At 42.8% G+C, this 27,247-nt stretch overlaps 1 protein-coding gene across 7 annotated transcripts in view; it reads left to right on the forward strand.

Moving 5' to 3' along the window:
* The first annotated feature begins 203 nt into the window (after positions 1-203).
* Positions 204-27,247, forward strand: part of GABPB1 (GA binding protein transcription factor subunit beta 1) — a 41,373-nt gene continuing 14,329 nt past the window's right edge. For 2 of the 7 annotated variants that reach the window (XM_033920979.1, XM_033920985.1), the window contains exons 1-6: positions 204-313; positions 9,423-9,530; positions 10,287-10,454; positions 13,747-13,941; positions 15,759-15,870; positions 20,133-20,249. In XM_033920979.1, the coding sequence (XP_033776870.1) occupies positions 9,423-9,530; positions 10,287-10,454; positions 13,747-13,941; positions 15,759-15,870; positions 20,133-20,249 (700 nt within the window). In that variant the 5' untranslated portion in view covers positions 204-313. Of the gene's footprint in view, positions 314-401; positions 419-909; positions 929-4,973; positions 5,344-6,460; positions 6,749-8,293; positions 9,314-9,422; positions 9,531-10,286; positions 10,455-13,746; positions 13,942-15,758; positions 15,871-20,132; positions 20,250-27,247 lie in introns of those variants that run through there. The other 5 variants (XM_033920983.1, XM_033920984.1, XM_033920980.1 and 2 more) reach the window with 5 other exon arrangements.

Genomic DNA, 27,247 nt, shown 5'->3' on the forward strand with positions numbered 1-27,247 from the left:
ACATAATTGTCCCATTTAAAAATTAAAAAAAAGATCATTCCAACGTAATGTTTTCATTATCACAGTTAGCAAGCTCTCTGAATTTTTACGTCTAGCTCTTTGCTAATCAGCCAAGAACATTAAAACGAAATACTGTAAGCACAGCCCTGAAATAATTTTTACACAGGTACACATCCGCGAGAAATACGGGGACTTTTCCGTGTGATTTTTAGGCGCCGATGAGACGGCATTTTAAGAAAATACGCCCGGTTTCGCCAAAGCCCCTGTGCACGAACACCAGGAGCCTCGGGCCGAAGTGAAAAGGGGCAGCACGGTAAGAGCACGCTTCATTACTACAGTTTGTCAGGTTACCCGAATCTTTTCCAGGTCAGTGTTGGTTGTGTGGCCCTACCGGATGTGGAAGTTGATCTCTTTGCTGGTAAAAAATAATTCAACTTCCCCCGGAACCCAGATCGTCCGAACGATTTCCTGTTTATTGCATTAAGTCGCCGGGTTTCCGGGGTTACTGCGAGCTATTCTCCGGTGTGGGGGGGTCGTGATGGGGAGCCCGAGGGCTTTGCTCCGCTTTTTTTTGTCTCCCAAGTTCTAGGGAGGGGTTTCGGGCTTTGGTAGAAATGGTGGCCTCAGGTTTCCGCTCGCTGCTGTGCTGCGGCCTGAGCTGGAGGCTTCTTTCCGTGCCTTGTCAGCTCGGCCGGGGCAAGGGCGCTTCCCGCCTTTTCAATTAGGAAGGTTTTCAGGGTGGCATTGGGGCTGGGTTTTTTTTTTCCCTGTTACAGACCTCAAGAGCAGGTTTTCTTTTGTCTAATCTCTCCTCCATTTTTTTTTTTTAAATCTCTTTGTAATAATGGGCTCGTATCTACCATAGAAAGCCGATTGGAGTCGGGGGTAGACTAAAAATCGACTGCGTGTGATTTTAACGAACTTGCATGTATGTAACGAGTTGGCTGGTAAAAGACATGTGCCAGCATTGGGGTATCGCTTTCACAGAGTCTCCCTCCATTTTCCAGGCTGAAACCTCTAGTCTCACTTCCTTTTTTCATTCTTAATACTGTATTGGCTATCGAGGGTTTGTGCTTGAACACTTTCTTTTATTTCTTTCATTATATATGCGAGGGGGTGCTGAAAAGTTCTCAAACCAACCAACTTCCCTAAATTCTGAGCGTTATTTTGCCGCTGTAGCTGGAAAGAGTGTTTTCTTATTTCGTTAAGGGCCACCTTGCAGAAACGACATTCTCTGTTTTGCTGTTGTTTCACAGATCATTGATTGAACCATGTCCACTCTTCTTGGTTGTGCTGAGAACTTTTCTGCACCCCCCCCCCCCCTGCATATTGGTCACATTTAATGGTGGCGTAAACACCCTGGCAGTTTTGTAAAATAAAATCATAAAACAGCTGAATGTTTCATGGTTGTATGTCTGTCCCCAAAGCATTGTTATCTTTAGGCTGCATAAACAGGTTCATTTTAAACAAGCTGCCTCCTCTCGGTTTCCCTTATAGGCATACAATAAAATAGCTTGAGGCTAAAATGTAAAACGAGTCACACTTATCTAGAAACTTTCTATTGGCTTGGTCCACAGACTAGATTTTTATGCCTTTTCTGGGTGAGCCCTGCGTTTTGGGGGGGACTAAATTGGTTCATTTGTTGAGCTTGTATATACTGTGATGAGGTGGACTTTAGTTTATGTTATGTACTGTTGAATCTAAAATAATAAAGTTTTGGGTGTTTTTTTTTTTTTTTACAAAGTTATACTGAAATGTAATTTTTTTTTTTTTTCTGATATTACTCAGAAATAGCCTGCAAGGCAAATGTCACATAATCCATTAACTAATGTTGGGTAATGGTTATAAATGCTTTTTGTTTGTTTGTTGCTAGAGTTATTCTTTTCAGCTTTGTGATTAGAATAAGAGGGAACCTTTGGTGTTATACTACATGGCCAAGTCCAAACAGGATCTTGATAATGAAAGTTTTACATTTACACTTTTATGTATATATAAATAAATATACACTAAAGGCTCCTTTTACAAAGCTGCAATAGCAATGCTCCTGTGATAAATGCACTGAAGCCCATCTAATTCCGATGGGCTGTAGTGCATTTAGTGTGGTAGCATTGCAGCTTTGTAAAAGGGACCTTAAGTGGAAAAAGCATGTTGAGCATAGTTCATGGAATTACTTTCTGGTCCCTGCTATAGGTGTTTTTCTGATCTGCAATGAAGCACAGTGTGGCATAATTTTGAATGGAGCCATACCTAAACATTCTGTTGATCTGGAAAGAATAAATGAAATCAAAGTGTGATGAAGTATTAGATAAAATATGCCACTAACTGTTTGTCAAAGTCCCAATATCAAATATAGTGTAAGAGATGCCACCAAACCACTTCCCAGTGCATATTGCATTTGCTGGGAAACATAGAAAAGTGAAGGGAAAAGCAGAACATATGGCCTGTCTCATGGGTGCCCACACTTTTTGGGCTTGTGAGCTATTTTTAAAACGACCATGTCGCAATGATCTACCAACAATAAAATTTAAAAAAAACACAAAGCACACTGTACGCAGAGAAAATGTTAATTATCATTTATATTCCGGGTTTTTTTCAAAGAGGTAAAGGCAGATGACTATGCAATGTCACCTCACGATAGTGGTTTTTAGCGCTGCTCTCGATGCTCATAGGCTCCCTGCGCTAAAAACCACTATTGCGGTTTAGTAAAAGGGGGCCATAATGCAAAATATAGACAGCAGATATAAATTCTCAAAACGGACACATTTTGATCACTAAATTGAAAATAAAATCATTTTTCCTACCTTTGTTGTTTGGTGATTTCATGAGTCTGGTTGCACTTTCTTCTTCTGACTGTGCATCCAATATTTCTTCCCTTCTTTCAGCCTCCTGTATGCTTCCTCTCCTCCAGACCTCAATCCCTCCCCCAACTTTTTCTTCCTCTCTCCCTGCCCCTTCTTTCTTTCTGTCTGTCTCCCTTCCCCCTGTCTTTCTGTCTCTTTCTCTCTTCATGCTCCTTCTTTCTTTCTGTCCCCCCTTCTTTCTTTCTGTATCCCTGTCCCCCCTTTCTTTTGTTATTTCTGTTTCCCTTCTTTCTCTCTGTCTCCCAGGCCCCTTTCTGTCTGTCTTTCTCCATACCTCCTTTTTACTTTGTCTCCCCTTTCTTTCTGTTTCCCTGTCCCCCCTTATTTCTTTCTGTTTCCCTTATTTCTTTCTGTCTCCCTGTCCCCCCTTTCTTTCTATTTCCCTTCTTTCTGTCTCCCTGCCTGCCCCCTTTCTACCTGCTCTTCCTTAAGCTGCTGCCGCTGCAATTGAGGAATAGGCCCCCAAGCTGCCCGTCGCTGAGTTGTGAGCTGTCCCTGCTTCCTGATGCGGTAAACAGAAGTGCTGGGATGACCAACCTTCCACCCGACGTCAATTCTGACAGAGAGGAAGTTTTGGGCCAGCTGGGCAGCGATTTGCTGGCCCGGAACTTCCTCTCCGATGTCAGAATTGATGTGGGGGAGGGGAAGCTGGTCAGCCTGGCGCTTCTGTTTACCGCGTAGGGAAAGCAAATGTCCATGGAGAAGCAGGTAGAAGGCAAAGGCAACACAAGTCTATCATAGAGCCCGGGATGGGCTCTGCGATCGACTTGCGTTGCCTTTGCGATCTACTAGTCGATCATGATCGACCTTTTGGGCACCCCTGGCCTATCTAGTCAGCCTAACCATGCCATTTACTATCCTCTCCCTTAGAGATCCAGTGTACTTTCCCAAGCTTTCTTGAATTCAGATGCACTTTTTGTCTCCACTACCTCCACCAGGGGCTATTCCCCCACCATTTCCATGAAAAAGTATTTTCTGAGGTTACTTCTGAGTCAGTCCCTTTTCACCTTCATTCTGTGCCCCCTCATTCCAGAGTGTCCTTTCAATTGAAAGACTCGCCTCATGCATGTTTATGCCACATAAGTACAGTGGAACCTTGGTTTACGAGCATAATTCCTTCCAGAAGCATGCTCGTAAACCAAAGTGAGTTTCCCCATAGGAAGTAAGGGAAACTTGCTTGATTGGGTCCACCTTCCCGGTGCTACCCCACCACATCCCCAAAAGACCCCCCCACCTCCGAGGCCACTGGTGTGCTTCCACATCCCCCCCCAATGAACTGGCATTGCCCGCAAACGCTCCCCCCTTGCAAACCAGCATCCCCCGCCTGCCCAAACTGAAGGTTTACCTCCAATCTGGCACCGGCACGCAGCACAAACCCACAGGAGGTGCCAGTGCCCGAAGATCGTACTGCTTGCTGGACTGGGCTTGAGCATCTGCACATGTTCAAGGCCTTCTGTCTCCCACCTCGCTCAGATCGGAGAGAATGTGAGCCAGAAGGCCTTGAACATATGCAGATGCTCAAGGCCCAGTCCGGCAAGCAGCACGATCTTCGGGCACCGGCACCTCCTGTGGGTTGGTGCTGCGTGCTGGTGCCAGATTGGAGGTAAGCCTTCAGTTTGGGCGAGCGGGGAATGCTGGTTCACGTGGGGGGGGGGGGGGGAAAACTCGCAAATCGAGTCTGCTCGGTTTGCGAGTCACGATTTATGAAAATGTTTTGCTCGTCTTGCAAAACACTTGCAAACTGTGGTGCTTGCAAACCGAGGTTTGACTGTATTTATAATCTTGGACCTTCAGATGGTATATGTACCAGGTTTTGTCTCAACTACTTCATAATTGGTCCATGGAGAACTTATTCCTAAATTTCAAAATATTATTATCTTAGCTTTTCTCCTCTGAACTGCTCCAAAGGTGAAATTCAAAATTATTCACTCCAAGGCAACTGCTCTTCAAACTGCTTCACCACTTTATAATCGCCAAAGCTGCAGATGAATCCAGAGATTAGTGAGATTACATCCACCAACCAGCAGGGGGAGATAAAGAGCATTGAATTGATCTCGGGTATATCTTGGATGCACATCATCCTGGCCAATTAATATACTCTATCTCCAGCAGCTTGTGGATGGGTTTCTTATAGATCCTGGATTCTGCAGTGGATTTCAGCCAGGCTTGGCTGCAACTACCAGAACCAGTTTCTTAGATCTGAAAAATGGCTGCTATCGTTCTGGTTCCTGAGGATGGAAGGCTATTTGTTCCTGTTGCTGCGGCTTTAGTAGAGCCTAGGGGTGTTGGCCATATTGAGCCAACTTTATGGGCAACACCTGGGCCCATCCAGGTCTCTTCCCAGCCAGTGGAGAGAAGAAGAAGCTGATATGTTTGGAGGGTCCTTTCCCATGAGAAAAGCCCGACAACGAGTGCCAGCACAGTTCTCTTTGTGCTGCAGCACTAACACCTCTCCCTTTGCCTTCTGGTAGTGCAGGATTATGTGAGTACTTGGCTTAGGCTTCAGTAGAGAGAAAGGCTCCTGGGGTTTTAGGCCTCAATAGAGAGAGAGAGAGAGACTCCTGGGGCTTTAGGCTTCAGTAAATAGGAGAAAGAGAGAGAGGCTCCTGGTGCTTTAGGCCTCAGTAGAGAGAGAAAGGCTCCTGGTGCTTTAGGCCTCAGTAGAGAGAGAGAGGCTCCTGGGGCTTTAGGCCTCAGTAGAGAGAGAGAGGCTCCTGGGGCTTTAGGCTTCAGTAGAGAGAGAGAGGCTCCTGGGGCTTTAGGCCTCAGTAGAGAGAGAGAGGCTCCTGGAGCTTTAGGCCTCAGTAGAGAGAGCCTCCTGGGGCTTTAGGCCTCAGTAGAGAGAGAGAGAGAGGCTCCTGGGGCTTTAGGCCTCAGTAGAGAGAGAGAGGCTCCTGGGGCTTTAGGCCTCAGTAGAGAGAGAGAGGCTCCTGGGGCTTTAGGCCTCAGTAGAGAGAGAGAGAGAGGCTCCTGGGGCTTTAGGCCTCAGTAGAGAGAGAGAGGCTCCTGGGGCTTTAGGCCTCAGTAGAGAGAGAGAGAGAGGCTCCTTGGGGCTTTAGGCCTCAGTAGAGAGAGAAAGAGGCTCCTGGGGCTTTAGGCCTCAGTAGAGAGAGAGAGAGAGGCTCCTGGGGCTTTAGGCCTCAGTAGAGAGAGAGAGAGGCTCCTGGGGCTTTAGGCCTCAGTAGAGAGAGAGAGAGGCTCCTTGGGGCCTAAAGGCCTCAGTAGAGAGAGAGAGAGGCTCCTGGGGCTTTAGGCCTCAGTAGAGAGAGAGAGAGAGGCTCCTGGGGCTTTAGGCCTCAGTAGAGAGAGAGAGAGAGAGGCTCCTGGGGCTTTAGGCCTCAGTAGAGAGAGAGAGAGAGGCTCCTGGGGCTTTAGGCCTCAGTAGAGAGAGAGAGAGAGGCTCCTGGGGCTTTAGGCCTCAGAAGAGAGAGAGAGGCTCCTGGGGCTTTAGGCCTCAGAAGTGAGAGAGAGGCTCCTGGGGCTTTAGGCCTCAGTAGAGAGAGAGAGAGAGAGGCTCCTGGGGCTTTAGGCCTCGGAAGAGAGAGAGAGGCTCCTGGAGCTTTAGGCCTCAGAAGAGAGAGAGAGAGGCTCCTGGGGTTTTAGGCCTCAGTAGAGAGAGAGACTCTTGGGGCTTTAGGCCTCAGTGGAAGGCCAGGTCCCCTTTTCCTTTCTCCCCTTGAAGGACTTGGATACTTAAGTTCCATAAGCTCACTTGGGCTATGGGCCTGGAGTTACAGGGGTCGCTGTTCTCTTCAGGGAGGCACCAGTATAGGGAGTATTTTTACTCCTTTCCCAAATAGGAAAGTGGAAGCTGCTTCAGCTGTAGTAGCAAATGCCCACGGGCTTGCAGCCAAGTCGGGCAGCAGCGGGCGGTCGGAGGCCCTAAGGTAGGTCACGTGCCCTTCCCTCCTACCGCGGATCAGGGGGGTCACTGCAGTTGCAGCTGATGTCGTTGCCTACTCTTGGAGTAGGGATGCTGCTTCTGACAGTACTGCCTTTGCCACCGCTAACCGGCCGACCCTAGTTGTTGCCACAAGGGCGGTGGGTTGGCCTTGGCTGGGGAGCCATCTCACTTGTGGTCTGGTGTACCGTGTTTGGTCCCTGCTGGATGGCAGTTAAGCTGATTTAAGCTAAGTTAGGCTGATTGCAGGCTAGTTGATAGCTCTCGCTATTGCTCTGAGTTATTCTTTTCACTCCTGGGTTTATTCATGTGGAAGAATGGACTGGCGGTTGAATAAGCTACCTCAGTGAGGCTGTTACTGTTTCTCCTTGGGACGCTAGGACAGGCACTTGTCACTTCGTGGCCCAGGTACAGAGTAGTGTCTGGTTACAAGGGGATGCCTTGCCTCTCCTCTGGCATTAGTCTTGACTGGGGTCAACAGTGTGGCCTCCTGGGTCCTAGGGACTTGGTACTTGATCCTTCCCGGGTTTAGATAAGACAATAACAGTGGAAAGATTAACATGCAAGGGAAAAGACCCCTCCCCCCCCACTGTATAACTTGTTCAAAATAGGCCTCCAAGGGTGAAGAGGTGTGATCCTGCAACAGCTGACAGACCATCTGGGCTCAGGGCTATGATCCTGCAACAGCTTATATAACTCAGTTGATGGACCCTCTGGGTCCAGGGCTTTCTGCAGAGGAGCCCGCTTAATAACTTCATGAATTTCCCAGTCCTACACCAGAGCATGTAAATCCTGCGCCACCTCCTCCCACCATCTAGGAAGATCTAATGAGACTAGATACGATTCAACGTGTCTGGAGGAACTTCCCAAGATTGATACAGATACTCATAATAGCCCACAAAAAACACATTAATCTGCTTACTACCGTAACCACTGAAGCATTATGCCTCAAGGCCTTACAAACCTGAGGACCCCCCAAGACAGGTCAACCTGGCTAATAGTGTGCCCGTATGGATCCCAAATCTATAAAGACAATGTTTGTAGTAATAATCTGACCGAAGAAACTGCTCATGAACCTTACAGTTAAGGGCCACCTGAGCCACCTGTAAATTATTTTTAGCAGCCATAGTCATAGTACGTGTCCCATTCCAAATTCATTTACACTGCTCTACCTGTTTTTCCAAATGAAACACTTCCTGGTATATTCCCATCTCTTACGCGCTGCCTAAGTAATAGTTTCGCCCCCTTGAGACCACCTTAGCAGTAACACAGAGCAGCAAGGGATCTGATGTATGGCTGAGCATTATCATGGATAAATTGCTGCCACTTAGTTGCTAGAAATGTCTGACATTGAGAATCCATATACAGATAGCCCAGAAACTTCTACCCATGACCCTTCGGCCCCACCAAGATCCCCTGCAACTTCAATCATATTAATGCATGATCTGAAAGCATCGGACTATCAATGTGTACTTGGGGAAACCCTCGGGAACACCACAGCTCCAACTAGAATATAGTCTATGCAAGACATGGGTTGATGTGCCCGAGCTATATGGGCATAATTGGAGTCTAAAGGATGAGGTAGCCTCCAAACAACTATCAAATGCGAAGTCTATTGAAAAGCATTAAGCCCTTTAGCTGCCTGAGAATCGCCTGGAGAAGGGGTCCCAGTCTTATCCACATTGGGGTCTATAACTGCATTAAAATCCCCCATCACTATCGGGGGCAACTGCAGATAAGACCCACCCACTGCAACTACAGCTGGAAAAACGCCACATCAAAGACATTAGACGCATAGATATTCATAAGTACTAAATCAGACCCTTGAATATTAAGACGAGTCAATACAATTCTCTCCGCAGTGTTCATCAAGCTGTGAAAATGAAAGTAAAAGTGGCATGATCTCCGTGAATGCTAAAAAAAAAAAGCCCCGGAAAAGGTCACATGACCATGCTGATGTCAACGGAGAAAAAAGTGAAAAAATGAAAGAAAGGTGTGCAAACAGAAGGGGCACAAATTATAAACTTATTGAACTGAACTATACAAATTTAAAAACTTAAACGAATCATGAAACTAAAAGCAAAAACAGGGGGGGAAGTTCCAATCTGCCTGACAAAAATAGACTGAATGTAGGGGAACAAACAGGATCACAATCGAGTTTGACAATCATTGGCCCAAGAGCAAACAGTAGAATACTCCCAAAGCTGTGACAAGAACTTTTAAAGCAGGAATACTTTAAAAAGCAATTGCAGAAGAGTCCAGTGCTACTGCGATGCAGTGTGAGACTGTGAAGAGAGCTGGAGAACGCCGCAGGAACTTGTAAAAACGTCAAGCGTGATGACGTGCCTAATGGGGGACTTGAGCTGATTGGGTCAAAAAACTGTCTTCTGGCAGGCCAGCTATAGTAGTAGATATTTGATATTTTCTTGCGGGCCAAATATAATTACACTACAGGCCAGATTTGGTCCTCGAGCCTGAGTTTGACACCCCTGCTGTATGGGAAGGAAATTAACCGTTTCTACTAAACAGAATGCCTTGAAAGTAGACCTGTGTAAGGAACTAATTTAAAGGGTTAATCATTTTAGGTGAATTGTTAAATATGTATTGTCATAAGAACAGGTTAAAAATGAGGTTTAATTTTCTCTCTCATATTTGACCAGATGTCCCTGGTAGATTTGGGAAAGAAGCTTCTAGAGGCTGCACGAGCAGGTCAAGATGATGAAGTTCGTGTTTTAATGGCAAATGGAGCACCTTTTACTACAGATTGGGTAACAAAAGATTTTTAAAAAATATTTTATGAGTAATATTTATGTGTGTTGTTTTTTGTTTTTTTCCCCTTGTCAATAATCATGTTACAAGTATTCATGTTGCTTTGCCAGTGAATGAAAAGCTGTTTATAATTTGATATCATGGGATAAAGAGTATATTGCCAAGATGTCTGAATTATAAAATACAAAGAGACATCAAAGGGTCAAAGTGCATTATATAATAACCAAGATTGATTGTTCAGGATATCAAACAGTAGAAAAAAAGAGGGGGGAAACATGCAAGTATAGTAATATTTATTTATTTAATTCAATTTATATCCTGTCCTCCCCAGAGCCCAGAACGGGTTACATGGTAACAACAGTTAACAAACAAAACACATAGCAATTAACAAGAAGGAACAGAAGACTAAGGCAATAGAGTACAGTGGGACGTGTCTAGTTCAATTGTCCTGGATTAGCAGCCACTTGGAGCCTGAAGCATGCACAGGGAGAGAGAGAGTCATGAAGCATGACTCACATGAGCAGCTGCTTTTCCTAGTTTTTCTTTCCTCTGATCCTGGCTCATCCCTGATATACGGCTCTTCCTCTTGTTCGATGTGGGATATGTATGCATATTTTTTTTATGGATATCTTTAAAAGTTAATATGAAGATATTCTTACAAAAGTCAGAATAAACATAAGTAAAGAAATACACCAGTGCAAGTCCATAATCCTAATTTTGTACTGTTGTTTTCTTTTATCTGTTTTTGATTACAGCTTGGAACATCTCCACTTCATCTAGCAGCACAATATGGGCACTATTCTACCACAGAAGTATTACTTAGAGCTGGTGTGAGCAGGGATGCAAGAACTAAAGTGGACAGAACTCCATTACATATGGCAGCTTCAGAAGGCCATGCAAGCATTGTGGAAGTGCTACTCAAGGTAATTACTTACTCTTTGTATATGCTTCCCTTTTTTTTTTTGTGCAATCATTTTTGTTGAAAAAAAAAAAGCAAAGAAAATAACATCATGATTATAACAAGAATAACAAATCCTTCAATATAAATGGTACATACATAAAGATGTTACATCCTGTAATTATAAAACGTTGCCAAGAAACAACCTCTGGACATAGCTATAGCAGAGTCAGACTTTTGTATTCAACAACAAAGAAAACAAAACTGGTAAACTGTAGTGAATGTAATGCTTCATATCAGATTACAATAGGGATCTGATAACATATGAGAGTTAACCACGACAATAGTGACAGTGTATTGATGCACCTTCTTATCCAGTTTGTCTGTCTTTTTCTCGCTGCACAATGTCGTTTAAGCTTAAGAGATTCACATTTAACTTAGTTTCTTATAAGAATACCACCTGGGCTTTCTTCTGTTTACAGTACAAAATAGTTTTTTTTACATTTAATAGTACTATTGAGGCCTCTAAAATTAAGTGAGAGTACTTTAAACAATGCTATTAATAAAATAATGGAAAAATATAAATACACATATACTGTACACTTCCCCCTTAATATTCGTGGGGGTTAGGGGCAGACAGAGCTGGCCAGCGAATATTGGGAAAAATGTGAATAACTTTTCGGGCTGACTCTGACCCCCACCCCACCTCCCGGACCTCTCCATACCTTACCTGGTGGTCTAGCGCTGAAGCAGGGCAGTAGCAATCGGCCTACGCTCCTGCCCTGTGCAGAGCCGTCCACAAAAATGGCTGCCATGAGTTCCCGCTGTAGTCTCATGAGACCACAGAAACTCACAGCAGCCATGTTTGTGGACGTCTCTGCACAGGGCAGGAGCACAGGATGATCGCTACAGCCACACTTCACCGGTAGAGCCCAAGGATTTGTAAGTTGTTTCTTCAGCAATGATTGCCGAAATCATCAAGCTGCATTTCTATGCTGTGCAGCACTTTACGATCCATTTTCTGATTTGAAGCAACTTCTTCGATTCTTTCGTATTTTTGTTCCAGAGTTCCCAATCTATGGTCAAGAGCTGTCATTTTGATGGTAATATTCATGATCTCTGATTTAATGTCTTTTATATCTTCTTTACTTTCTCTCAGCATACTAGATATTTGTCTTAATTGATTGGCTACTTCTGCCACGCTATCTCCTGGAGATGGAGGATCTGCTTTTAATCGTTTTGCACTAAAATTTGCCGCGAAAGCTGCCTCAGTTTTGTAGAAGGCATCTTTTATAAGTGTTTTGAAGATTAGAAAGGCAGTAATATAAGAGTTAGTGTTGATTAAGACGAGAGCTCATGCTTGAAGCCTCCATCTTGATCAGGATCTCTAGCGTACCCCCCCCCCCAATATATGCTTCCCATTTAATCATCTAAATAGAAACCTAGGTATTATTAGTAAATCAGTTCTAGTGAAAAATGAATTCAGACCAGCTGTTAGCAAAATATTTTTGCAGTTGTCAGTTTATAACCTTGCTTCTCAACCCTCTCCTGGAGACACACCTAGGGCTTCTTTTACAAAGCCGCACTAGTGATTTTAGCGCATGCACTGGATTAGCGCGTGCTAGCCGAGAATCTACTGCCTGCTCAAAAGGAGGCGGTAGTGGCTAGCGTGCGGTAATTTAGCGTGCTCTATTCTGTACGTTAAGGCCCTAGCGTGGCTTTGTAAAAGGAGCCCCTAGTTACAGATATTTGATTTGGAAAACCGCCATTTTTAACAAAAAGTCAAATCAAAGCGGTTTACAATAAATAAAAACAATGGTCAATATAGAAAATCAATCAAAATCAGTTAAACAAAATAGGGGAAATGTACGTAGACCAGTTAACTAAACTAGACACAAAAGGATAGTCAAGGGCAGGAAATATTTACAATGTCTTGAGGGAAAAAAACCCCAAGCAGGATAAAAACAAGAGGGTTTTCAGAATTACTACCGTGAATATGCATGAAAAATTCTGCATATACTGAAGACCCATTGTATTATCTTTAGTGGAGGAGGACAACTTTATAAGGAGAGAAAGCTATATTTGGAAATGAACAAGAGAATGGGAGATCATCATCTAATAACAAATGTTAAAATAAGAAATAATACTTAAATACTATTGTGATAACCTGCAGTGGAAAATAAGTATTCCAGAAATATTTGCACATATTAAAATGATTGTAATTGGTATACGGCTGTTTGGTACAGATAAGATATCTTATTGTTATAAATAAATATAATCCAGATGCTTTAAATTTACTTTTTGTAGGGCAGCAGGTTATTCGTGATAATGTGTTATTTCTTAGTTGTGATTAAAAAAAATTAATTAACCATGGCTAATAAAATTAATCTCTCCCCCACATTTGTCAACCATGCGTTCAACATCTCTCCCTAACCTGCTCCCCTGTACCTTCAAAGTTATGTAGAGGACAGTGGCAACACCTCAGCATCTACATGCTACCTGTTCTTTGCTCCGGAGGCTTCCTCTGACCAGGCTCATTCCTTCTGATGTAATGTCTGGTTTCCTTAGTAGTGGCAGTGTATAGATATTGCTGCGCTGCTGCTGCTGCTGCTGCTGTCTAAGCAACTTTGAAGGCACTGGTGAGCAGGAAAGGGAGGGAGGATAGAGGGAGGGATATTGGACCCGGAGGAAGGAGAGAGAGATGGGCAGAAATAAGCTGCTGGACCTGGAGGATGGGAGGGGTGTGAAAGAAGGGAAAAGAGAAAAATAAATGTTGGACTCTGGGAGGGACAGAGGAGAGGGAGGGAAGAGAGAAGAATAGGTATTTGTTCTGGGGGAGGGTAGAAGGGATGGAAGGAAAGGATGAAAGGGGGAGCAATGTTGGCCCCAGAGGGTGCGCAGGGGAGGGAGAGATGGACACAGGCAGAAATAAAATGCTGTCAGGCTAGATACAGGGAAGCTGGTAGGCTGGGCACAGTGGGGGAGGGGAAGATGCTGGCAGGCTGGACACCACAATTAATTACAATTTAAAAATTTTAATCGCAGTACAGCCCTAATTGTTTGTATCCTAAAAGGGCCTTGCAGCTATCACCTTACAATATGTATTCAAAGTGAACCTAAGGATTCTTTAAACTAGTTTTTTGATGTGCTTGTTCAGTTTGGAGTACAGTAAAATTGAATGGCAATTTTGTAAGGCAGTGTGATTGCAAACATATGAAGTAGTGCTGTATGCTTTCATTATCTCAGATAAAAAGCCATTTGCAGTATTGGCTGTTCAAACAGCTTGCATTGATGCTATATGTATTATATCTTTGTAGCATGGGGCTGACGTCAATGCCAAGGACATGCTGAAGATGACAGCTCTTCACTGGGCCACGCAACACAATCACCAAGATGTTGTTGAACTTTTAATTAAATATGGAGCAGATGTCCACTCTCAGAGTAAATTTTGTAAGACTGCATTTGACATCTCTCTGGATAATAGGAATGAAGATATAGCAGAAATATTACAGGTAACTTCTAAGCTGGTACTCAAAATTACTGTATATACGCAAATATAAACCACCTCAAATATAAACCAAGGTTACCTTTTTTTCCATCAAAAGAAGAGTAAAAAAGGTTGACTCAAATATAAACCAAGGGAAGGGTAGGGTGTTTAATATTCAAGTGCTCTGTCTTGCCAGGCTCTGCACCTAGCCCTCATCTCTCCCTTCTCTGCCAGGCTTTCCACCCTGTCTCCCCCTCACTCCCTCCCCTGCCCAGCTCTTCACTAGGTCCCCCTCCCTCCCTGCCAGGCTCTGCACCCAGTCCCCCTCACTCCCTGCCATGCTCTGCACCCTGTCCCCCCTCCCTCCCAATGCTTTGCACGCCTCCACTGCTGTAAGACCTGGTAGTCCAGTGATGGATCTCTCACCTCCTGTCCTGGCTAACTCTAAAAATGTTTACCTCCCTCCCACCTCCCTGACATACCTTTCAAATCCCTGGTGGTCCAGTGGTGAACGGGGCAGGAGCGATCTTCCTGCACTCCTGCCCCCGTGCAAAGCCAGTAGCTGAATGGCTTCAACCAGTGGGTTATTCATCTGTACTTGTGAGTTTGTATAGAAGGCATCAAATACATTTTTTGGTTCCACCTTCTCTATCCCTGCACTGTACTGTTACTCCTCAGTTTCTTCTACAAATGAGATGAAGGTTTCTTTCTGATAAAATAGCACAACTTGTAAAATAACCTGTCTTTATAGTAGCACACATTCATGAATTCCCCCGTTAGGTGCCTATGAGCCTTTATAAAATATAACACTCCAAATCAAAAAATCAGAAATAATCGCAATATAAATCAAAATCCCAAAGCAACACTTAAATAATTGTTCATTGTACAAACTATTATATGAGTATTTATATACAAAATTAAAATGTGATGGACCATCAGTTGTGGAACTAAAGCTAATGGAACTCTTATGGTTTATAAATCACTTGTTATCTTTGACCCCAAAATACCAGCAACAGTAACAAAAATGATTTCTTACCAAAATGTAAAATTAAACTTAGGGGTCAATATTCAAAGCAATTTAAGTGGGCAGGGGTGGCATTTGCAGGCTGGCTGCCAATATTCAGCAGCACTTAACCAGGCAGTGCCATTGAATTTTGGTATTGACTGTCTATCTTAAAATCTGAGCAGGAGAGGGGCGTTATGAGGGCAGAGTTGGCAGTTATCTATCATGATGCCATATTTCATATCCTGCATCAGAGAACTCGCACAATTGTATCCATACATTGTTGGAAAGTAACGGTATCTGCTTACATAATGCAAACAACAAAAATTCAGTCACTGGTCTAGATTCTATTTCTGTTATTTGACCAAATCAATGGTATCCATTCTGTTCAGTGTTGAAACCCATGAGCACATTTGTTTCTAACAGTGTTGTTCTCTGTAATTTATTTATTGATCCCAATTGCCTCATCACCAAATTGAGCCCTATAATGACAGTGTATTTTACCCAAGACCATAAAATATGTTTCTATTACAGTTCACATTTGTGAGGACTGGAACTATTTATTAGCGGTTAACATAGCTGGTTTAAAAAAGGCTTGGACAAGTTCCTGGAGGAAAGGTCCATAGTCTGCTATGGAGACAGACATGTGGAAAGCCACTGCTTGCCCTTGATCAGTAACATGGAATGTTGATACTAATTGGGTTTTTGCCAGGTACTTCTGACCTAGATTGGCCACCATGAAGACAGGATACTGGGCTAGATGGATCATTGGTCCGACTTAGTAAGGCTATTTTTATGTTCTTAAGTAATATTGCTTTTGTTTTTATTTTGTTTCCTAGATTGCTATGCAGAACCAGATTAACACAAATCCAGAAAGTCCAGATACGGTTACAATACATACGGCGACACCTCAGTTTATCATTGGACCTGGAGGGGTAGTGAACCTAACAGGTCTGGTATCTTCATCAAATTCTTCAAAAACAACTGGTATCCATTTCCATGTAGGGAAGCTATTAGGATTGTAATACTCTAGTTGTTATCCAAAGACAAGCGGGCTGTATATTCTCACATATTGAGTGACACCATCCATGGAACTTAGCATGGACAATCAAAAAGTGTTCTATCTGTCATTTTAATACTTTAAGATCACTCGTACCACACGTGCAGGTGTCTTCCCACCCGATGTCAGCTTGCGGACCATCTGTTTTCAGATTTCCACAGAGCTGAGAAGCTGTTCTTAGAGTCTCACTAAGTGCGCCAAACTTTTGCTATATTTGCCTTCCTGTTTCTTTTTTTCCTTTCTTTCAGTCATATTTTCCTGTTTGTTTCTTTTGCTTTTGTTCAGTTAAAAATTTATTTTGGACCGATTTTTAGTTTTGGACCTTTGGGCTCTTTTCAGCTTGTTTTCAGGCCAGGAGCGTCAACTCATTTTTTATATACCATCTACTCGACCTCCCTGGACTATCGAGCCCTTTGACCTTGTGTTGGAGGTTTTCCCTTCGATGTCCAAAGCTCCAAGTAGCTTCAAGTGGTTCAGGTAAGGATCCGCTTAACTGGATGTCCAGTGCCTAGGTCCTAATCATGGGGATATTTCTTGCACACTTTGCTCTTGCTTGCAGAAGAGATTGCTTAAAGCCAGAAAGTTACAATTTGAAAAAGTTTTCAGTTTAAATTCAATTGCATTGACTATGGTTGGAGACTCTAATGTTAACGCTCAACATCGCTTGACCCTGGCATCAACACTGGTACCAAAGGCTGCAACAATACACTCCACCTCCTCTTTGTCGATTTTTCTTCAAAGAAGCATAAATGTCTCTCCCCCCCCAAAGGCAGGCATCGACATTGTCCCAAGCATCATTGTCATCAATGCATTCCAAGCGTTGACACACCACTGCTAGATCACCGTCTTTAATGTTGGTGTCTCCTTTGAAGTGTGCCTCGACATCCAGGTCCCGAACCAGCACCTAATGTACTCTTGTCAACATTGGTACCAGTGCCATATCTTCAAGAACAGCTTCGCATGCTGTTGAGAAGGAACTAGCTTGGCTGCTGCAGACGCATTCTGTGCAAATTCCAACCTACACACGCCCAGCCTCAATTCAGTACGAGCAATGCTCAAAAACTCCATTGAAGCATCAAGCTTGAATGCCACGACGTCAAGTATCTCACCAAGACCTGCATCATCGTCAAGAGAGCATAGTTCATCATCCCATTCTCAGTGCTCCTCTTGACGTTCATCAGGACACTCATGTCGGCAATCGTCCCAGCATTCGCCCCCAATGCTTCTCACAATGATCTCATTGATGCTCTCCTTGATGTACTCCTCTATGTTCTCCTCATCAATTCCCAATCTTCAGTCGAAGAGTATAACTCCAACAGATCTCTGCACTCTTTCAGTGACTATCCAGAGCTGCATCAGATGAGTCTTATGGTATACCTTTGGATCCATCTCCTCAACTGCCTCATCGAAGGTCATCCCTAGAGAGTCTTTCCTTTACAAAGTTCATAAGATAGATGAGGCAAGCACTCCCAATAAATATGGCATCTGAAACAAGAACCTTGAACAGAACTCATGGATGCACTCTACTACAAAGAGTGGACTAAAGACTGCATTAAGATTCCTCTCTACAACCTCATGAAAGAGGCCTTATTTAAAAACCTGGGAATTTCCACTTTCCCAGTAGCTCCATGCAAATTGGATCCAGTCTTGCCCTGGCTTTGACAAACTACAGTTACAGCACCAGTCTTTGGTCATAAAGTGCTCTTTGAAGAGGGCAAACAATACAAGACCTTATGCCAGACTCTGGATAAGTTTGACACAGAGTATTCGAGGACTCTATACTGGCAAATAGAATTTTTAACTACAATTTTTAAATAAGTTTCAAGTTTATTAAAATTTGTTATCCCGCCTTATCAAAATTCAAGGCGGTTTTACATAAGGTTAAAATAAAGCAGGTAAACAACCAACATCAAGATAGTACAAAGAAATATACAACGCAGAATAACAGTCATACAGGACTAACTTGACAGAATGGCACAAAAGGAAAAAGGTAGGAACTACAATAGTTTGGATAAAAGAGAAAAACAAAAGGGCGAGGGGCATAGGGGTCAGCCAAAAAGGCTGGGTCAGTATTGGGTTAAAACATCCTTAAGGACGGTCAAATCTCAAAGGCATCTTTTAAAAAGAAAAATTTTTAGACTAGACTTAAAACTTATCGATAGTGGTGATCTCTCTTAAAGAGTTTGGGGCCGAGTTCCAGAGCGAGGAGGCAGTAATGGAAAAGATATTGTTTATCATAGTATTAATATGTCTCTTAAAGAAGGGATTGCAAGCAGATTTTTAGTAGCCTTCCTCTGTTTATATCATTTTGAAGGTGCAGTCTCCAGAATTGCACACAATATTCTAAATGAAGTCTTGCCAGAGTCTTATACAGGGACATCAATACCTCCTTTTTACTACTGGCCATACTAGCATCCTTCTAGCTTTCGCTATTGCCTTTTCGACCTGTTTGGCCACCTTAAGATCATCACATACTGTCACATCCAAGTCCCGCTCCTCTTTCGTATATAAAAGTTCTTCACCCCCTAACCTGTATCGTTCCTTCAGGTTTTTGCAGCCCAAATGCATAACCTTGCATTGCTTAACATTAAATCTTAGCTGCCAAATTTCAATCTGGTGTAATGCTAACTCACTGGATCTGATCACCTGTCCTCTCCCATTGGTCCTAGATTATCTTCTCCACCTCTCTCATCTATGGACTAAAATCTACTTCAGTCAGAGTTCATCTCGGTGCTAGTACTACTTTTCACACTCCACTCAAGACACAGCTATTTGTAGATGCTTTTTTCTAGTCAATAATTGATTTTTATTTTGGCAAAGCTGATGAACTGTTCATGATCTTTTTTTATTATGGTTTTGTTTGTAATAATAATTTTTAAAAATGATTTTAAGGATTATTTGTATGTTTATGTCATGAATGATTTTGTTTCTAAATTATGTTTGTAGTTTTGTGAACCATTTAGTTATAAATGGTATAGAAATTTTTAAAATAAAATCTCTCACATCTGCATGTTGAGTCAGTTAACTTCAAGCCCTTGTGTCAGATTTTCCCTGTGCAACGTTTGACCACAACAGGGTAGTTCTTCGCATCCCAAATTCCTCCAGAAGGTCATCTCAGAGTTTCATCTAAACTAGTCCATAGTTCTCCTGGTCTTCTTTCCAAGACTACATTCTCACCCTGGTGAAGCAGAACTCCACGCACTAGACTGTGGACATGCTCTTGCTTATTACTTGGAATGCCCCAAACCTCACAGAACACTTCAACTGTTTTCTGTCTTTTGATCCAGACAGACTTGGAGCTCCTGTCGCCAAGAGAGTCATGTCAACATGGCTGGCAGACTGCATCTCCTTTTGCTTTGCTCAGGCTGGGCTGATGCTTGAAGGCTATGTAACGGCACATAAAGTTCAAGCAATGGCGACTTCAGTAGCTCATCTGTGTTCCACTCCTATTGTAGACATCTGGAAAGCAGCCATCTGGTCTTCAATTCATACCTTCACATCCCACTATTGTTTGGAGAATCATTCCAGACAAGATAGTTGGTTTGTTCAAGAAGTTCTACAAAAGTTATTCTCCACTTAGATGCCAACTTCCTTCCAACCGTATTGGTTTCTCCAGGCTCGTGATAGTTTTCAATAACTTTTCTCAGAAGCATGATCCTGACAGCTGTTGAGGTCCTTATGTGAGAATATCTGCCTGCTGTCCTCGGATAACACCTGCTACAGGTGAATAACTATGCTGTATTCACCATATTCTGAACTGCCTGTTAGTGAAAATAATAGTAAGATGATTACAAATTTTTGTTCCTTTTGGTTGCTTTTAATAAAGGGATATGTACTGTGTTCAGAGATTTAGAGTAATCCGGTGCTAGCTCATGATAATGAATAGTAGCTTTATTGCCTCATCCATTTTATGAGCATTTTTGCAGACTACAACGTTATTTTTTTTTAATTTAGGTTTTTTTTTAATCATTTATAAGAAAATTTTATAGATCCTTTATTTTGATCTAAATATTTCAACTGACAAAATCATAAAAGATATTCTCATTTATAGTTGTGTAACACATCCAAGTGTAGGAAATTAGAACTATATATACTGTATACTTATTTTATAACAGAAGTAGTGTTTCAACAGTGTTTCTTTTCCTGTTCCTAGATGAGTCGGGAATATCTTCGACAGTACAGTTTGGGAACTCATCAACTTCAGTATTAGCTACTTTAGCAGCTTTAGCAGAAGCCTCGGCACCATTGTCTAATGCATCGGATACTCCAGGTTAGAAAACAGTATATAATTTCTCTTATTGGAAATAGCACAGCCTAGTAGTCAGGATCAACATAAGAGTGGGAGCCACAACAGCTCCCATCGCTGTACTGTGAATTTGTAAAAATAATTACTGAAACAAAAAAAAAATCTTACATAAGATAATCTGCATTAATTCCACTAAAAAACAAAATGGATACCCTGCATGGTTGAGGTCTCTCTTCCAAGGTGATTGAATCTGTAAACCTGATTACTGAGAAATAGTTATATATAGTATAATATAATACTTTCAAATCCATGTAGAATCTGAGGTTTCTTCTGACTCCATGATCCACCGTCTGTTCAGACTTTCTGCTCTGTTAGAGCTTATCTCTAACTCTTTGTGAAAGTTAAATTTTGACTCCCAGCAGATCCCTTCTGCTCCCTGCTCTGTAAAGAGCAGAGTAAGAGCCCAGTCATCTTCATTTTCTCGACATCCTGATAAGTGTACTAGTCATGGAGCATTGGGATGCTCCTGAGAGGTCCTTAAAGTAGCAAAGATAATGGCTCATCTGTATGCGATTACACAGGAGTGTCAGCAGCTGTTCACTCAGCCCAAGGTATATTCCTTGGTAGTACAGTTAACTAAATGCACATCCCTACTAAGTAAGGGAGATGTGGTATTAAGGATATGCAGGATCAGAGAGTGTTTGTTTCCTCCAGGGCTCATGATAGATCAGATACTCCACAGGATTACAAGCCATTGGGGAACAGTCATTCTCGTAGCTCCAGATTGGCCACACAGACCGTGGTATACAGACCTAGTGCATCTTTAGAGAGGTGCAAGCCTCAGACTGCAGGTACAGCCAGACCTTCTTTCTCAGGGACTAGTGGTCATAGAAGATCCAGATCACTTTGCTCTTACAATATGGCTCTTGAGTGCACAGCAATAGCACACAAGGTATACTCGGAGGTCGTCATTGATACTCTGCTCAGAGACAAAAAGCCTATGACGGTCTCTGCTTATTCTAAGGCATGGGAGACATTTCAGCTCTGGTGCATCACGGAGAATGAGGAGCCCATTCTCTGCTCCAATCTTGGTGGTGTTAGCTTTCCTCCAGTTTGGCCTTGATGAGGATCTTACAGTGGTGTCCCTCAGAATCCAAATAGAGGGACTCTTTTTGTGTCAAGGATTGAGAATGTAAACCTTTGTTGGTATCTTATCTGGACATAGACAGACTCCTAAAGGGGGAGCTACTGCTCAGGCCCCCGGTAGAACATCCATTTTCATCCGAGAACCTTAATATGATTTTGCAAGGCCAGTTAGGCTCTATATGAGCTGCTGCAGGAAACATCCTTGATGGATCTGACACTCAAGATGATTTTTCTTATGGCTGTTACCTCGGTGACAAGAATCTCGGAGTTACAGGTCCTTTCTTGCAGAGAGCCTTTCCTCAGGTTCACAGAGGCCGGAGTTTCATCGTTTTTGCCAAAGGTTTCAGCTTTCCATATCAGTCAAGAAGTCAGATTGCCAGTGTTCCAGTCTACAGGTTCTACAAAGGACTGGATTCTGAAAAAGTTGGATGTGAGAACAGTGCTTCTCCGATATCTAGGTCACCAACAAGTTCAGGCTATCTGATCATCTAGACATGGCACACTGGCTTCCAAGGCCACAGTCTCCAAATGGATCTGTAAACCTATTTTGTCAGCATATATTGCATGTGGAAAACAATCGCTATTCTCCGTAAAGGCACAAGTGTGGTTTCTTCGTGGGCAGAAGCTCGGGTGGTCCCCCTCCTGAGGAGATTTGTAGGGCTGCAGTTTGGTCCACTCTACATACATTTTCCAAGTTTTACAGAGTGGATGTAGTGGCAAGGGAGGATTCCCTCTTCAGGTCCTCAGTGTTACAAGCCTGTGCATTGGTCCCACCTTAGATTTCTAAGACTGCTTTTATACATACCATCCATCTAGAATGACATGCCTATTGCTCTAAAGAGATTAGGTTCTTACATTGCTAATATCTTTTCTAGTAGGTGTGTCATTCTGAAGCCCTGCCCTGTCAGTTATCTCCTGCACCTGCCTACTATCTCAATCAAAGTTAGAGTCCAACATAAAATTTGGATGTGAGTTAGAACTTAAGGATGTGAAGAATAATCTATGGCTATAACACATTGGGGTATTATTTGAGCTTCATTAATGTTTCTTTTTAGCATGATTGTTTTGCTGTTTTGATTGTTCAGTGTAAATATTTAACATGTTTGTTATAATTTCAAAGCAGAACAGAGTTTGTTTGAGGAGTTTCCTAGTACTCCTCTTTCAAAAGTGTTTTCAATATGGGACTATTGCCTGCTTTGGTACAAACTGAAGGGGGCAGCAGAGCACTCTAGTGAAGAAGAAGGGATTCAAAAGCTGGAGTGGATTCCTTCTGCATGGCTCATGAGCATGGGGATATTACCCATCCATCCAGAATGTTATGCCTATCTACTAGAAAAGATATTAGCAAGGTAAGAACCTAATTAGAGAATGACACAGGGACAAATTTTTCTCCGTCCCTGCGGGAACTCATTTTCCTGTCCCATCCCACGGGTTCTTTTCCTGTCTCATCATTTATTGCATTAAATATTTAAATATATTATAGAATATAGGTATTGGCTGAAAAGTTATATTTTTAATGATATATGAAAGTTAATCAAGTGTATATTTATAAGTTCAAATGATTTTTCTTATACACTTGTTGTAATATGTAAAAATGAATAAAGATTAAAAATAAATAAATAAATATTTGGTATAATAAATATCGCCTGCATCTTGTACACACCAGTCTGCGGTTTGTTTTCTGATTTACTTTCATATATAAACATTTTTGCTGAGTTTTCTTGTTATTTCTGGTATGGTGACATATGCAGAAAAATCTTTAGAAGGCAGTGATTGCCATAATTAATTTAATGCAAGTCATTGTAAGCAATAGCGTAATTAATTGAAAAGATGAAAGCTGGAGTTGTGCCTAGTTCTTGTCTGATGTCTGACATTCCCTAGATGAGCTATAAAACCTTAGTTTTGAAATCTATTGTATAGATGAAAAATATTCAACTAGAATGGCAGTGACTGCTGAAAAAATCAAAGCACAGAACAGGATGAATGGACTTTAAGATGCTTACTGATTGCACTACTGAATTTTTTTTTGTGCCATGAGATTTTCTGGACCTAATTTTCTTTCCGATTATGATTTGAACAGCAAATAAAGACTACCTGAAACCAAAGGGCTCTATTTGGGAAGGAGTATTATTTCTTATCCCAGGACAAACAGGCAGCATATTCTCACATCATCCACAGAGCCCTGGTATAAACAGTGCAAAAATGTACTGTCACTTTAAACTTCTTCAAAAGTCTCGAGACTGCCTGTACCATGCATGCGCTGGTTCCTTCCTACCCAACATTGGCTCTTGGGACCATGAGTTCTCAGTTTTCCACAGAGCTGAGAAACTATTTTTGTAGCTACTCCAAAGTGCCATCCCCATCTTTATTTTGTTTCTTCCCATCTTTATGTTCTTCAGTATTTTGTTTTTTTCTTTCCTAATTTTATTTTATTCTTTATTTTCCTTTAATTTTTTCAATTTTCGGTTTTTGGGCCTTCTGGCCCTATGGCCGGGAGCGTTGACCATTTTTCGGTACATAAGAACATAAGATTTGCCGCTGCTGGGTAAGACCAGTGGTCCATCGTGCCCAGTAGTCCGCTCACGCAGCGGCCCCCTTAGGTCAAAGACCAGTGCCCTATTTGATTCTAGCTGTACTTGCATAAGTTCTGTTCCAGTAGGAACTTATCCAACCTTGTGTTGAAATCCCTGAAGGGTGCTTTCCCCTATAACAGCCTCCGAGAGAACGTTCCAGACCTCCACAACTCTCTGGGTGAAGAAGAACTTCCTTACGTTTGTACGGAATCTTTTCCCTTCTAACTTTAGCGCATGCCCTCTCGTTCTCTTCACCTTGGGGAGAGTGAACAATCTCTGTCTCTACTAAGTCAATTCCCTTCAATATCTTGAATGTTTCGATCATGTCCCCTCTCAGTCTTCTCTTTTCAAGGAAGAACAGACCCAGTTTCTCTAGCCTCCCGTTGTACGGCGTTCTGGGGAAAAAGCAAGTACTATAGAAGGGACGGACTACACCTCAACAAGGAAGGAGCAAGAGTTTTGGCAGGCAACATGAAGAAGGCAATCGAGAAGGCTTTAAACTGAAAGATAGGGGAAAGCCGACAGTCGACCACCGGTCGATGGCACGGATAGCAGGATGCCCCGACGAAGAAGCCAAGGACTACTACTCCTACACAAGAGAAGACGACCTCACAGCCAATAAGGGAGAAAAAGCAGGAAGGGACAACTCGGACACAGGAGGGGACGACCACACAGCAAACAAGGGTGATAACATAGGAGCAGTAAAGGATACCGTAATTGAAACTATAGGGACGGCCAAGAGTAGAAGGTCCAAAAAGGTAACACGAAGGGAACTTAGATGTATGTATACGAATGCTAGAAGTCTAGGTAACAAAATGGGGGAACTAGAGACAATAGCAAGACATGACATATTGGATATCATTGGCATAACAGAAACATGGTGGAATGAAGAAAACAAATGGGACACAGTACTACAGGGATACAAACTGTATAGAAGAGATCGAGTAGGGCAGAAAGGTGGAGGTATTGCTCTATATGTTAAGGAGGGAATAGATTCTGTTGAAATGGTTACAACAGAAATGAAAGAGAAGCTTGAGTCACTCTGGATCAAAATTCCTGGTCAATATGGCGCAGATACGAAAATTGGCCTTTACTATCGTCCCCCAGGACAGGCGGAGGAAACTGACTCAGAAATGATGGAGGAAATCAAACAAGAATGCAAGATAGGCAATGTAATTATATTGGGAGACTTCAATTTCCCAGGGATAGACTGGAAACTAGCAACCTCCAACTGCGGCAAGGAGGCCAAGTTCCTGGAGGTGCTAGGGGATTGCTTCCTGGAACAAATGGTAAAAGAGCCGACAAGAGGCAACGCCACCTTGGACTTGGTCCTAAATGGCCTCACGGGACTGATAACAGAAGTGGAAGTCATGGTTCCACTGGGAACGAGTGATCACAATGTAATCAACTTTAAACTTGACATCGGGAAAGGGAAACATGCCAAAACCTTAACCACCACCTTAAACTTTAAAAAGGGTAAATACGATCGCATGAGAGCCATGGTAGAAAAACGACTCGAGAAGATGGTGGACAAACTTGAAACGGTAGATCAGGCATGGTCCCTACTGAAAAATACTATCACAGAAGCACAAGATCTCTACATTCCGAGGATTTCCAAAGATCGGAGAACAAAGAGCAAAAGAGAACCAGCATGGCTTACCATACAGGTGAAGGAAGCCATAAAAGAAAAGAAGGACTCTTTCAATAAATGGAAATGCATAAAGACAACCGAAGCTTGGAACAAACATAAAGATGATCAGAAGAAATGTCACAAGGCGGTGAGGGATGCCAAACAGGAATATGAGGAAAAAATAGCCCAGGAGGCCAAAAACTTCAAGCCCTTCTTTAGATACGTGAAAGGGAAAAAACCTGCAAAAGAGGCAGTGGGACCCCTTGACGACCAGGGAAGAAAAGGGTACATCAAGGAAGATAAACAAATCGCAGACAAACTAAATTCCTTCTTTGCGTCCGTCTTTACGAAGGAGGACACCTCAACAATACCTGAAGCGGAGAAAGTGTTTGCAGAAGAAATAGAAGACAGCCTCACCACAGTTGAAGTGGACTTAGACCAGATATACTATCAGATCGACAAACTTAAAAGTGACAAATCCCCTGGACCGGATGGAATTCACCCGAGAGTCTTAAAGGAATTGAAGGTTGAAATCGGAGAGTTATTGCAAAAACTTGCAAACCTGACAATCAGAACTGGACAGATACCGGACGACTGGAGGATAGCGAACGTCACCCCAATTTTCAAAAAAGGATCGAGAGGGGAACCGGGCAACTATAGACCTGTGAGTCTTACGTCTGTCCCTGGCAAGATGGTTGAAGCACTGATCAAGGATAGCATAGTCCGGCACTTGGACGCACATGACTTGATGAAACCCAGTCAACATGGATTCAGGAAAGGGAAATCATGTTTGACGAATTTACTCCAATTTTTTGAGACCGTGAACGAGCAAATTGATAGTGGGAAGCCGGTGGACATAATATACTTGGACTTCCAGAAAGCGTTCGACAAAGTTCCACACGAAAGACTTCTCAGGAAACTACAAAGCCATGGCATAGAGGGGGATATACAAAGGTGGATAGGCAAATGGCTGGAAAACCGAAAGCAGAGAGTGGGCATAAATGGGAAGTTCTCCGACTGGGAGAAAGTGACTAGTGGTGTACCCCAGGGCTCGGTACTTGGGCCGATCCTTTTTAATATTTATATCAATGACCTGGAGGAAGGAACATCCAGTGAGATCATCAAGTTTGCAGACGATACAAAACTATGCCGGGCGATCAGATCGCAGGAGGATAGAGAGAAACTCCAGAGCGACTTGTGTCGGTTAGAAACATGGGCGGAGAAATGGCAGATGAAGTTCAATGTGGAGAAATGCAAGGTAATGCATTTAGGCAATAAGAATAAGGAATACGAGTATACAATGTCAGGTGTAACTCTGGGGAAGAGTGAACAAGAAAAGGACCTGGGTGTACTGATAGATAGGACCCTGAAGCCGTCGGCACAATGCGCGGCAGCGGCAAAGAAGGCAAATAGAATGTTGGGCATGATAAAGAAAGGAATCTCGAGTAGATCGGAGAAAGTTATAATGCCGCTTTATAGGGCAATGGTCAGACCACACTTGGAATACTGCGTCCAACATTGGTCTCCCTACCTAAAGAAGGATATAAAACTGCTGGAGAGGGTGCAGAGACGAGCAACAAAACTGGTGAAGGGTATGGAGAAACTGGAATACGAGGACAGACTTATAACACTAGGATTGTTCTCCCTTGAGAAAAGGAGACTGCGTGGGGATA

This window comes from Geotrypetes seraphini, chromosome 14, assembly GCF_902459505.1.
Source record: "Geotrypetes seraphini chromosome 14, aGeoSer1.1, whole genome shotgun sequence".
Lineage (NCBI taxonomy): Eukaryota > Metazoa > Chordata > Amphibia > Gymnophiona > Dermophiidae > Geotrypetes > Geotrypetes seraphini.